Below are 14,127 nucleotides of genomic sequence, written 5' to 3'. Positions count from 1 at the left end.
TCTTTCCCCACCTTTTGCTGGCTCCACTCTTTATTGTTCTGAGAATGGAGTAAATCCTTCCCTCCCACCCTCGCCTTCAAGTATCACAAACATTTTTTGCTTTGTTTGTCTTTTACAGATCAATTTTGTAGCCTGTCAACTGTTTGCACTTCTGGCTGCATTTTGGTTTCGTATTTACTTGGGTCCCAGTCATGCCAGCTCTGCTGTTCGCCATGCGTTTGCCACCCTCTTTGGAATATACTTTGCTGTCTTCTGCTTTGGGTGGTGAGTATTTAGTCACCATGTGGACAAGGCTTGGGTAAAAATATTTTTAAAATTCATATCAACTTTTCTGGATTACATCTTTTTAGTTTTAAGGCACATTCTGTGTTATCCTAAAAAAAAAAAATTCCTAACCAGCGTAAGCACATAATCATCCCGAACCCTCAAAGTAAAATAAGTCATGAAAGTATTTGTGAGTGAAGTATTTAATGACGTTTGTTCTGGAAGCTAAAGCCACAGCAGTCTGCTGTGAGGATACCGCTTTTGGAAAAGATGTCTAGTTTGAATGTGCTCTTTGAGCTAGGCTTCTCTTTCTCTGAATGAAACTTGTTGACAATATCTTGTCAATGAGAATTAATCTGTGTTGGATAATAAGGCTATAATGTTGTCATTCTGATAATCCATGCTTACTGATATGACATCTCATTTATTTCATTTGCATATTAAAATATTCCCTTGCTCTGAACTGCCAGCTCTACCAGCTCATGTAGAAATTCTCTAAACACTCACTTTGTTGTCTTCAAGGTATTCCATTCATCTTTTTGTCCTGGTGGTGATGAACTATGGCATTATGAATATGGCGAGTATTCCCAACATCCACAGGTGAGCTTATGTGGCTGCAAGACTGGAGCTGCCCCTCTGACAACTTCTCTCCTTTCATGGAGAAGCATGAGGACTTTTTAGGATCACCTTCTCTTCTTTCCTGACTTTCTTTCCCAATTATTTGCAGAAGCTTTGTTCATTCAGTTACAGAAGCAGCTGTAATCTCAATTTGTGGTTTTTGCATTTCGCTATGAAATTGCTGGCCTCGAAAGTCAGTTTTTGTGGGCTTAACAACTTATATCCAAACCTCTGGTTTCCTAAACATAATGAAGTCATATTCTGCTTGATCTTGTGTCCTTGAGGACCACTTTTGATAATCTTTCTTAATATGTTTTCCCCCTTGCTGTTTGGCCTCTAGGCATTTTCCACTTAGTCTTGAGTTAGGTAGTTCAAATAAGGTCACTGTGGCAGTTTAAGTTAGTGATCTATGAAATTAAGTCTTGCATTTAGTACTGGGCTTTGAGCTTGAAAAAGTAGAAAGTACCAGAAATGTCACTGCTTTGAAGCAGAAGCTTACAGCATCATCATGAGAAGTTCCTGACCATGGCATCTTTCTTTTCTCTATACAAATGTCTCAGAGGAAGGAAGACACCTAATATTCCTAAAAGTGATTTATAAAATGATGGCCTTCCTGGCTAAAAGACAAAAAGCACTTTCATATGAAAATGACAACTACATGGTGGTTACATCTGTGTCTTTCACTGAATAAGAGAAAGTTCACGTGGAAGAACTTCTCAGTCACTGAGCCTTCTCGCATGGATATCATACTCTCTGTTAGAAGTCAGCACATGGGAGTTGTAAAAATTGTGTAGGTGGACTTGTTTGCTTCCTAACAATCTGCATAAATAGAAATTTTTCTTTGTAAAACTGCCACTTCATAGCAGGCTAGAAGGATAATCTGGCTGTTCTTCATACTTGACTTTCGCGTTGGCCTCACAAACAGCATGTGGTTAATACTGTGATTTGGGTGTGTTATAGGTGATTCCTGTCTCTATGCTCATTATGACTATTTCTGCAGCTGCTGCCAAATCCTCACATCCACATCAGGCTGGGCTGGGGAGCAGAAACCACTTTTTCACTTGTCTTCAGGGCCAGGGCTCTCTGAGGTTCTAACACTCATAATAATCTCATTAATGTTTATAAATATATAAAGGGTGAGTGTCACAAGGATGGAGCCAGGCTCTTCTCAGTGACAAACAACGATAAGACAAGGGGTAACGGACACAAACTGGAACACAAGAGGTTCCACTTAAATTTGAGAAGAAAGCTCTTCTCAGTGAGGGTAACAGAGCTCCTTCTCTGGAGACGTTCAAAACTCGCCTGGACGTGTTCCTGTGTAACCTCATCTAGGTGTTCCTGCTCCGGCAGGGGGATTGGACTAGATGATCTTTTGAGGTCCCTTCCAATCCCTAACGTTCTCTGATTCTGTGATTCTTCATCTCTTCCTGAGGTGAACCTTCTCTAATATCCAAATGGGAACCATCACTTATAATTTGTCTAGGATTGTTCAGAAATGTGGACCGTAAAGCTACAGGCTTGTGTATAGCAAGCACTAGCATTTTGCACTGACAAAATGGATATTAATCGAGGAGCTTCTTTTGACCCCCTCACAGAGTGCAAAGCCCAGAAGTCCAGAGGTAATTAATAATTTTAAAAAATGTAATTGGACAATGTTTATGAAAGAAATTTCATCCAGAGACCAGAAGGAAAAGGTGCTAAAATTGTGCATTACTTGTCTTCTGTTTATTGTCCCTGCCCATCAACTTGGAGGAAATGCAGTAGTTACTGATTTTGGATCAGAGGAACCAAGTCTACAGAGGGAATCACCCAGTACTTACTTATGTCTTCCTAGACGGGTTGAGGTGGTGATCAGGGGGAAATGGACACAGCTTCAACACAAACCCCCCTCACTCTTACTGTTTACCCCACAGAAAAGTAGCTGTACACAGTAACACAAATTAAGCTGGTATTACTCACTGCTGTGAGATTGTCATGTGCTGATGTGAGTTGATGTGAAATAGCAGTCCAACATGCTGAAAAACCTTGGGAAGATAGGGTTAGAACTTTTCTACTGTATTCCACTAGCCATAGCAGTGTGCCTCCAAGTACATTCACAGTATTAATTTTGGCAAAATAGCAGTGTATTCAATCTGCTTGAGAATAAGCTTGAAAAATGCTAGTTTAAGGACTGGACCTGTTCATACAGGGGGCCTGTAAGAGCACTGGGTCCTTCATAGTAGGGCTCCAAGACTTGGCTTTTTCCCCCCAAAACGTGAGTGGAGTGAACAGATGAAATAAAGAAACAACTTAATTTAACCTGCATGCTCCTTTCCTTGGTTATTTTCTGCTAGTTTGCTCCTTGGTGAGGCTGCCAGCATTCAAAGCCTATAAATGGTCAAACTAATCCAGCATCAGAAATGCTCCTAGCTGCACCAGCAATTCAGTATTTCTCTCCCTGCTCACCCCTCTTTCAATCTAGGTGCTTTACGCTTAATCATTGGGGCTTATTTTAGATACTTCATCCCATCTGTCATCCTTAGATGTCTGAGCTGGGTGACTTGCCTTTGGAGGGGTGCTTGCCATTCTCTGTTGATGAGAGAGAGCCCAAGGGCCTTGCTGAGGCTGGACTGGATGCCTGACTGTTATAAAATAAGATAAATTCTGCTCTGAATCTCCTGAAAAAGCTGTCGTGTCCCCTCAGTCTGCCTTTCATTCAGCTGTTTGCTGTGGGCCACGTGACCTGCAGATTGCCTTGCCATCCATCACTGTCACTCACACTGCAGTTTATTAGTCCCCAGGGAGGAAAAACTTATTTCTTTCAAAGCCAACCATGATTTGACAAAGGCCTGGCTCATTTTCAGTCTGCTGACTGTTTCTCTTGTTTGATTTCACCTATAGTTCCCCATCATGATCCATCCTCCTGTGGGTCTGGGGAGACCCTGCGTGGCAGCATGTGCTATCAGCCTGCCTGACCTTCCGTGGCTCAGCTCTGCTGGGCATGCAGGATGTGCAGTCTCGTTCCTCTCTAGGTCTTTGCATCTTCTCCTTCACGTGGCTATCTTCTCCTGGTGCTGGGGACACCAGTAGACCTACTCCTGGCCTGTCAAGCCTGCAAGCCTTTCATTCTGATGTCCCAGCTCTGTTGCACTGTCTTGTTTGCTTCATTTGTCAGTCTTGTTTCCAAATATCCACTGTTGGTTATCTCCCCAGTACCTTCTTTCTTGCTTGGTTAAATACAAGAAGTTAGTTGTAGGAAAGGCTGCATTTGCCCCACCTAGGTGCTGCAAAACCTCTAGTCCTCAGACTGTCCAACTCTTAAAACAGAAAGACCCATGCTACTGTCCTGCCTAACATAATATTGTGATCATCTTGAAAAACAGAGAGTGAATTTGTCAAGCTCCGCTTAAGGAATGCTTCATCTAGAAAGGGGCATCTTTCAGCATTGAGAGATGAATAGTTGAGACTATGTGTCATTACCTGCCTTTATGCAAAATCAGAAAAGAGAAATATGTTAAACTTGACATGTTTTATTTTATGGGAGATCTGAGAAGGAGTAGTACATGTAAATAAAGAACATTTACAGATAAAAAAAACCCCAATGGTTAACTTCAGCAATGCACATACATTGCCATCTGGTTTCAAATACTTGAGTCAGAAGTTTCAAAATAATATGTGAGGGTGGGAAGTCTGAAATTGAAATTCCCAACTTGAAGTGATCCTATTTTTTCTTCTATTCCACCCCCAGTGTGAGGAGACACCACTGTAATTTTTCAGCTGGGTACACAAAACCATCAGTCCTCTTAGAAAATTTCTGCCAGATCTTGTAGCATAACTTCAGACTTGTTAACAATGCGATTTCCAAAAATCGAACTCCATTCCTAAACAAGCCCAAACCCAATTTGAGTGATTCTAGTTCTTGTTGGTACTTGTGTTGGTAACTATGTGTTTTGTATGTTGTGTTTTTAGGTACTCCTTTGTCGTAGCAATGGGATACCTCACGTTGTGCCACATAAGCCGAATATACATATTTCATTATGGTATTCTCACTACAGATTTTTCCGGGTGAGTGAGTCTGCAAGCTGAGTCCTGTATCCTAATTAGTATTAGTTAAATTTAGTACATTTTAAGAATAATTTTTATGTTATCTGGGGAGTGCCTGCAGTTTTTTTTCCCCTAAGCTTTTTCTAAGACTTTTTTTTTTTTTTTTTTTAAGGAAGCAATAAACACTGTGTGGCTTTTGCACTGACTCATTGTTTCTAATGCTTTCTTGCTAGGCACTATCTGGTTAGGAAGGGAGAGTCTGGTTAGTTAGATTTCCACTAGAGCAGCCTGGGAGGACAGGTCTGCATGGTTGCTTGCTTTATAGCCCTGGCGAGCAGCATGGCCCGTGCTCTGGTCCCTGGTGGTCTGGGGTGGGCTGCTCTCCTCCCACCTTCCTAGGCACAGCTGTTGGCTCCTGGTCATTCTTTCTCCCAGTCTGATTTATCTTGGTGCCCCAACTGGGAAGGTGTTTCCCACCCTAGGCACTCCAGTGGGCAGGAGGGGAGGAATTAGGAAGCGGGGAAGTGGCTGGGGGAGCTGGGAGGTGGGTGGGTAACCTGCACAGAGAGAGATGAGATCAGCTCTTGCTCTCAGCCCTGGTCTTATGGGTTCTCTCATGGGGGTGGGTTGTGGCTCCTGTTTAAAGAGCACAACTTTCTACGTGCCATGCATTTCTCTGGAGCAGTGTTTTTCATGTATGCTGTAGACTCTATTTGATTTCACGGAAGCAGTAGAGGACGCTTTGCTAAAACATAGACAGCTAACTGTAGATTTTGTTTATGAGAGGAAGGTATACTTCTGCATGCTTAAAAAACAATGTACTAATCTGTATTCCACTTATTTAGTTGAATGTCTGAATACAGAGTAATTAGTAAAATAGCATGAAAAATCGCTGACAACTGGCACAGTATGTTATAGATGCCTCTTGCAAGCCTCTGTCTTATAAGCATTAACTAGGAAACTGGAGGGATTTTTGCTGTCTGTGTGCATGGGTCTCTGCGTGAGGTTGTGGTGGGTTTAAGCATTTTATTACATTTTGCGGAGGGGGGGAAATACTTCTGATTTTTTTTTTTTTTTTTTTAAAATAGAGGAGGGGGCAGAAATGGGTGCTTGCACGTCTAGAAAAATTAAGTTCTATAATTTTTTCTGTGGTTCTTTTAATACACAAAAGCATGTCCTGAAAGTGCATGACATACCAAGAAGCCTATAAATGGGATTGGAATGCTATAGCTCTGTGTGTGTATGAGACAGAGGCAGAGAGAAATGCGAGAGAGCATGCTTTTCTGAATAGTGGGTTCAGAAATGCACTGTGAGGCCTATTAGTTATGTCTCTCTGAAGACATTTAATAAAGGTCCAGCTGAGACTGAAGCTGGAAGAGAAGGAATGGTGGTTCTTTATGTTATAAACTAGGTAGCATTTTCTGCTCCCTTGATGAAAAGGGAGCTACTTTTATCTAATGATGAGCTTGAGGTTAATAATGGTACTGAAAGAATAATACCTGAACTTACTCTATTATTTGTTTTTGTCCTGATGCTTCAAGTTATAAATGAATTCCTAAACTTCAGTCATACATAAAATTGCCTGGCAGTAAACAACTGGAAAATGTAGTGTGGATATGAACGACATCTTCATGGTATATTTTAAAAACTGAGAATAAATAAAAATATTGTACTGGTATTAATAAAAACTTGCAATCCAAAATTCTGAAACTCAAGATGGCCTCATAAGTCTTTCTTAAAACCCGCTTTTCTCAACTGTAAATAATATGTGCCCACTGAGGCTTTATATATGTACCTAAACAGATGTTATGACCTAGAGAGACAAAATATACTCCCTGATCACAGTTTTACCATGTATGAGCAGCAGCTGGACCTCCTTTTGCCCATTCTCCCGTGTTTGATGGTTCTACAGCTATTGCATGTGGTAACAGGGAAGCGTTCAAACAGACCTCTGACTGGAAAGGTGGCCTTGAAGTTCACCCTCAGGACTTCAAGAACAACTGAGACTGAATCAATGGGGCAATACCTGTCTCCCTCCAGCCTCCCACCCTTGTGGGCAAACGCAGCTGGGGATACCCTGAGAAGGCAAAACACTGGATTTAAAGGAATCTTTAAGAGGGAATTAAAAACGCTGTCATTTGCTGACTTGTATTTGAGGTCTCAGTATCCTCTAAGTCTCTGGTGGTATCTGATTGCAAGGAAGACATTTTAATCCCCATCAAACAGGCATGTAACCACTTCTAGCGCCATCAGCTTTCCAAGGTCAGTTCCCTAAAGTGAGGAGCCAGATGTTAAATGAGTGTTTCCCAGTGTCAGTGCTGAAAGCTGGCATACCTCGTTTGCCCTCTTGACCTGCTTTGTGCATGCATAACCCTTTTGATGCATGCTTGCAAATGTATCTTTTTGGTTGTTTGGAGTCCCTCCATTTTGAGAACACAGCTTGTAAAATGCAGGAAGAGACAGACAGACAAGGTAACTTTTGAGTCATGTCTTAAGTAAACTGGAAAATGAAAAATCAAACTGACTCACCCCTTCAAGGTTAAGAAGTAAGGAAACTTGTTCTCTACTGATGACTAGTTAATTCGCCTAATGAAAGAAAAGGGTAGGTTGGGTCACCGACTCCCACAATCAAAACTGTACTTGAGCTCTGTGCAGCAATTTCTTAAGAGTATATTGTGTAGTACTTAGGTGAAAAGTCCTTTTTTATTTTTTTTTAAACTACATGCCTAGTTTTAATGAAAATCAGCTCCAGTTTGCTACACTTTAATTTTAATTACTTTAAAAAAAATGTATATATATTTAATCAGAGTTTTTTAATTTATATTACTTCACAAAAATGTGGTGACATAATTAGCTATTTTTTCCTGGCTACTTTCTCAAAGTAAACTATTCCTTTTTGGACATTAATTGTAAAATACCTGAATGCTCTGCTTCCCCCTTAATTCAAATCAGTCTTTGAGAGAAACATGCATATATTATTTTGCTTGGTTTGCCATGGCATTCATATATTGTACCTAGGAATACTAAATCCTAACTCTTTCTCTCTCTTTTTCTTATTTCTTCTTTATGCTAAGAGGATTATGCTGGTAAGTTGCCTGGTTTCTATACAACTTTATAAAAATGGTAATACTAACATACAGGGGTTTTGGTTATTTTTTTCCCTTTGTATCACAGGCTCAGACTGAGTATAGTAATATTATGGCTTTAGGGAAAAATTTGTTTAAAATAATATCAATGCATCTTGATTGGCTTTTTGGAAACTAGTGATAGATATGGTTGCAATTTACATGAAAAAATGCTATATGCATATGATCATACGGACAGAATTCAGAGAAACTCCTCATCCATATGAAGTCTGCTTTAATCCTTTTCTTGATGAAGACCTTAGAGTTTTTTAGTTCCTTCTTTGAATTCCTGCAATGTCTAAGCAAAATTTCATAATATTGCAGCTCATTTGGTGAATATCAGGGAATGCTCATCTGTGCATGTGTGAGTTTCTTGGTATCATTCCTTACAGAAAAGAGCTAAATTTGTGAAAATTGCCACACACACGGGCATTGCTTTCGATCTTCTGTTGGTTTTGTAGAGACCAAAGCTGAATTATCAGGATGACTTGAACAGTTTTCCTCCCCACAGATGTAAAGTCTGTACCCCTTACTTGAGTGTGTTGGTGGACATCACTGTCCAGAAGGAATGGGGAGTGTTCACTCTATCCCAAATGCAGAACAGCAGCAGCATTCTCGGCAAACTGCTTAGAAAGGGATGGCCATTGAAAGAGCCCTCTTGTAAAGCCAGATAAGCAGTTACTTCAGTGACAATTGTCACTTTAGGCAATGGATTTTTGTTGAGTGATAATTCTCCCTCTCAGTGGCTTAGTATCAACCACAAAAGAATGGAATAAAGGTACAAGAGCCAGTTTTTGCAAAGGAAATACATTTGCTGATGGAAACAAACATAGATGTGCTCTGTTACCATGTTAAAACAACTCAGAAATGCTAACTGGTCCTGTGAGTTCAGTTGCTATTTTTATTTTCCCATCTTTTAAATGTATAAAGTGCCATACGTCGTTGCAGCGTATGTTCCCATGGCACTGGGTAACTTTGGTTCTCAGCAAGTCCCCAGGGGCTGTGCAGCATCGCAGGTGCAGGGTCAGCAAGGGGAGGTCAGTCTGGTTTCCATGTCTGCCCTGCTGGGCATCTGTCCACTTGAAACTGCACCAGGCTCACTTACCACTGGTTACGCAGAAGCCCTGCAAGGGTCACAGCATGGAAACTAGCCAAAATTCAAGCAGGCGGTCACTACTAGAGAGCTCCACATATCTAGTGCATCCCAGGACACTTCTCCAGAAGTAAATAGTCTTTAAAGTCAAATGCTTCTATCATGAAGGTGTAAGAAATACTCTTTCAGAGCTTTCAAAAAAAAACTGCCAAAAGCCCACATGAAGCAAATTGGAAGTTGCTTTGGAGGCATGAACTTGTTCAGTGAAGTATTTTTCCTCCGTGTGCCTCAGCACTTCTTCATTTTGCTGTCAAAAGCAGAAGTAGGAGCCCGCTGCCGGTGAAGCCCTTATGGTGTCTCTGGCTCAGCAATCCCCTTGGCAGTGTGTCTAATGTTGTAGCAGAGCGTGACTGTGTGAACTTCTCGTCGTGGCTTCAGGGCTACAGAGAAAAAACCTGAAATGTTTGCTGTTTTGGAGTCTGGTCTGCAATGAGCCTTTTGACTCCGCCTCCTCCTTTAGTGAAATCAGGTCAGTGGAAACTATTTCTAGCAAGCATGTGCCAGACTCCTCCATGGGATTACCTAAGGTCAGGCGAACTGCCTGGTAAATGTCTTTTCTCTTGTGAGCATCAAAGGTTGCTTGGTGCAGAAGCCAGCCTGGGATGCGGGGAGGATCCCCACAGCAGGTTACAGCTGATGCTGACATCTTTAGTTCTGCTGGCTGGTGCTTCTGGGCAAATTTATTATGTTGGCGCAAGCCAATAAAAATTACATAAACTGGTGTGTTTTTATTTGGATGGTTTAATTAGGGGCATAAAACCCTCTATTGAGTGTTCTCTGTAAACTGTTGCATTTTTGTCTTAGGTTATTTTTCAAGGCATCTAACATAAGGTAAAGACAGGGTATTAATAATAATAATAATCATTATAATTATCATTATTATTTTCTATTTTATACTGACTCCTGGGACAATGTCTTTATGATTTTTTTTGTTGTTTTTTTAATTAAAAGTTGGCTACTATGGTTTGTGTGTAGGAGATACAATGCAGCTACAACCTGAGGTTAAACTCTTAGCCAATATATAAAACATAGACCAAGGTGGGGGAAAATCACACCACAGAAAAACCTAATTCTGAGTTTCTGTGCTATTTTGTAACTATAGTGGATGTAGAAGATGTAGTATTATAGCGCCTAGCGTGTTGCTGAGAAGTGATAGGAAAACGTTCAATTATGATCGAGTTCAAGACAGGCTTCTTAAATATATATTTTATTTAAAGTTCCCTGTTTCTAGGGGTAGTTCTTCATGCTTTGTCTGTAAGTGCAAGTATAGTAAGTAGATTTTCTTTTTAAAGTCAACCTAATAATTTGCCCTACTCCAAATAACCTGGGCTTCTCTCAAAATTTGGCAGAAAGAAAGATTATTGGAACTCTTAGAGCTTTGTTAACTCGCCTTCTTGTTTGTAGCACTTCTGGCTTATTCCAGTAGAGTCTAAGGTTTGAAATATGATCATGTCAAAAACAGTTGACTGTATGTGACATGGTGCTTTATATTATGTATTAACTTGCTGAATGTGTTTTATTGCTGTTTAAAAGTAGAGGTTACCTGAAAGGCTGAACAGAAATGGCAATTCAGTGCTCTGCTGTTGCCATGTTTTAATAATCAAAACTCTCACGTGTATTTAGTTAGGAAATTATTATATTTATTTCCCCCCTTAAATTAAATGTATTTTTCTTATCTAATTCTTATTGTTGATTCAGGACTTGAGTCCTCATGCATTGCTCTGCAAATATGGGGGAAAATTACTATTTTTCATTCTGAAGAAACAAAAACTGTCTTAGACTCGCTCAATGTGTGTGTGCGTGATGAGGAGAGACTGGCGAGTCCCCAGGGAGGAGTGGGATGGGTGTGGATGTGCAGAAGGTGTGGGTCCCCCACACCCCAAAGAGGTGCCAGAAGATGACAGGGTTCCGGCACCGCTATTGCTTTGCTGTGCTCTGCCCTTTCCTGCAGCAAAGGCTTGGTGCCCAAATTGAGGACATGTCAATGGGGGTATGGTAGACAGGTGAGGGAGGAGGAAGGTGCTCCCTGTTCACCTGAAACCTTTGTGTGAAATGTGTAATGATACCTGATACTGATCTTGTGAAAGATTTAGAGGGTGCCATCCCATTGCCACTGTACAGCAAGTTTTCACCTTGCCGAGTAGGGCATAGGAGACATATGTACCTATGTAATATGATGATGACAGGAGAGAAACCTGAACATATCGCAGATAAACTCTGTGGGTCTCCCTCCCACCCATGGTGTCAGCAGCATCTCTTCTGAGCTCACTTATCTCCTCTAGAGCTGGGATTTGAGGGAGGCAGACTGGCCGTCTTTTCTGATTAAAAGGCAGGAGAGGCTGACTTGTTCTGCCGGGTTACAGTGTGCCGTCAATGAGGCAATGAATTCGTAACATAGATGAAGAGAACCTCTGTATTTATGCATTGTGTGCCTTTAGTGCAGGCTGCACTCCTGCTTCCCTCCCTTAAGCAGCACATTAGGATTGTTTGCATTTTGGTTCTCACTGGCTTACAGTGGGGGGGCTAATTTTCTAAGACAAGTGTCTAAATTTAGGCACTTAAAGGCATACAGTTTTGGCTCTAAGCCTGAGGTTTAAAGTTACCCATTTCAGTATTGGCATAAAGTGCTTGCCATAAGAAACATATGCAACAAATTGAACCAATTTAAAACAAGTGTTAGTGCTCACCCATAAAGCTAATAGTTCAAGCATTGGCAAAATTAAAATCTTTGTTTATTGCAGTAGAACTGTTGGTTCACTGACAGTCTCTTTAAGGATTAAAAAATTCTGCATTTTCTTATGCTTAAAGGATTGCGATTTATGTATCTCTGAAACTAAAGCTAAATTTTGTCTGAATGGGAAAATCTACTTTGAGGAATAAGATGTTGAAGACAATGGTGAAAACAGCTTATAAATAACTTTTCTTGAAATATGAATTGGAATAAAAATTAGAATTAATATTTCACAACACTGGTGTTGTCTGGAAGGCAAAAAGTCATTGTTGAATTTGTCCATCCTTAACTGCAATCAGTGGTCTAGGTGACCCAAGGAGAGCTGCTGTACAAACCCTTGTGTTATGGTTGTATTCCAGATCTGTGTATATTTAGGCTTACTCTGGATTTTATGTGCAAGCTTTTTTACTGACATTTCAAGGAGAGACTGCTGAAGTGATAAAAATAGTTTGTGATGAAGAAATTGGTTGATACTGCATGCTCTCTGGTTTTGAATAGAAAATGTAAGTTACTCTACCCATGCAGAATTACATGTGGACATGCCGTATTTAGTATTAAGAAGAAGAAAAAATACTTACGATGACAGAATGTCTTTCCAGTATTTTTGTGTTTACTGTGCTCAGCATATTAATTATCTTGAAAATCAGTTTGATTTGTCATAGTGGGATAGTCAGATTGCAAAGAGTTTATCTTAGCCATTGGATTTACATTTGATTGTAACCAGTAGATTGATTTTAGTTAAGAATAATTCAGAATCCCTTGAAAATCTCTGCAGAACATTAATATTTGACTGTTACATTAGGCAGATAGCACTGAATGTAAGTTTTACTTTTTTTTTTTTTTCCCCTTACCTTGAGAAATCAGTGAGGAAAATACAGTGCTCAAACTGAAAAAAAGGCCTTCAGGTTTTTTTGTTTCATTGGATTCCAGAAAATATATTAGTGTTTAAAATGAATAAGCATAATATTTGGAGTAATGATTTACATGTCTTTAAAAAGTTCCATATACCAGTCAAACTCTGTAGATAGCATACACACAAACTCAGGTTTTAGTTTCCATGTTGAAGACATCGTTTGTGTCCAAGCAGAAACCTCTGTATGGTTTATGTTGGTAATTGCCACATTCAGAAACTATCCATTGTACTAATCCTCAATGAAGATACATCTGTTCAGTGGAACTGGTTTTACATATAATTGTGACAATTAATGCTTTGAAAATAATGATGTATCCTCATCACCCATTACAACCTCCTGGCTGGGGGTTGTGAAGGTCTCATAGGCAGTGTGAGATATGGGCACCCTGTCCTGGTGTCCCCAGTGGCAGAGAGCTGGGAAGAGGTGCACTGTTAACAGGTACCCATCCCCTGCTTTGCCTGCTGTGGGTCCTTCCAGATTACAGAGGTTCAGTGCCAGGTTTTGTGTTTAGAAGTTGTATATGGACCGCAATTAGCCCTAGAGCCTCTGCCTATGAGGGACTCGTTAGTTGTCCCCATGGTTTTCCCATCTTCTTTCTTCTTATATACATTTGAATGCCCCTGGCTGTGTCCTTTACCCTCATGGGGACCAGCTCCTGATGCCACCAAGCTGAGTTTTGCCTTTTTTTTCCTATTCCTTAGTTGCAGCAGCTCACATTTACCTACAGTACTAAGCAGCTCTGTAAAGCTGGATACAGGAAATATAAGCAGCCCTGTTGAACCTTGTGGCTACTCCTTTGCTGCTTGTTTGGTTGGCCCCAAAGCTGCTGGGTGATGGTAGCCTGTAAGTGTGCCTCAGGTACAGCTAGCTCATGTTTTTGGGAGTCTCCAGATCCTATGTGTCCAGACACTCCCAGCTGGATGATATGTCTTGGACAGGCTGTCCACAGGGCAGTTGCATGGCCAAGAAGCAAGTGGAAACTGGTGTGCTGACAGCTATTCTAGTATTGGCACGCAGTCCTAATTGATAGGGTTATTCATGTGGGGAAATAAGCATGTGTGTCTGCAGAGTCAACATTTTTTTTAGGGCACTGAGGAGACAGACAATAGGAGAGTAACAGTAAGAAGAGCCAGAGTTATGTTACAGCGGCATTGCTGTATTCTACAGTTGCATTCTATGGGGCTTGAATTTTGGTCTTTGCCTGAAAGGAAGCCCAGTAGGCTGCAGAAACTGGTATTTCCTAGTGGGGCAATTTCTTCTCAATTACAACTTGCACTGCTGCAGGATGGGGAGACATAA

The 14,127-nt window shown here is 40.7% G+C and overlaps 1 protein-coding gene across 1 annotated transcript in view; it reads left to right on the top strand.

The window, feature by feature from the left end:
• Nucleotides 1–118: 118 nt before the first annotated feature.
• Nucleotides 119–14,127, top strand: part of MBOAT1 (membrane bound O-acyltransferase domain containing 1) — a gene marked incomplete at its 5' end in the record, with an annotated part of 32,741 nt that continues 18,732 nt past the window's right edge. Inside the window, 3 exons of the mRNA XM_010194807.1 lie at nucleotides 119–264; nucleotides 787–864; nucleotides 4,831–4,926. Coding sequence (XP_010193109.1) covers nucleotides 119–264; nucleotides 787–864; nucleotides 4,831–4,926 — 320 coding nt within the window. The remainder of the gene's footprint in view (nucleotides 265–786; nucleotides 865–4,830; nucleotides 4,927–14,127) is intronic.

Source organism: Mesitornis unicolor, unplaced genomic scaffold (genome assembly GCF_000695765.1).
Source record: "Mesitornis unicolor isolate BGI_N332 unplaced genomic scaffold, ASM69576v1 scaffold15571, whole genome shotgun sequence".
In the NCBI taxonomy this organism is placed as follows: Eukaryota; Metazoa; Chordata; class Aves; order Mesitornithiformes; family Mesitornithidae; genus Mesitornis; species Mesitornis unicolor.
Note: the sequence above shows the minus strand (reverse complement) of the source record. Positions and strands in the feature narration are given on the sequence as shown.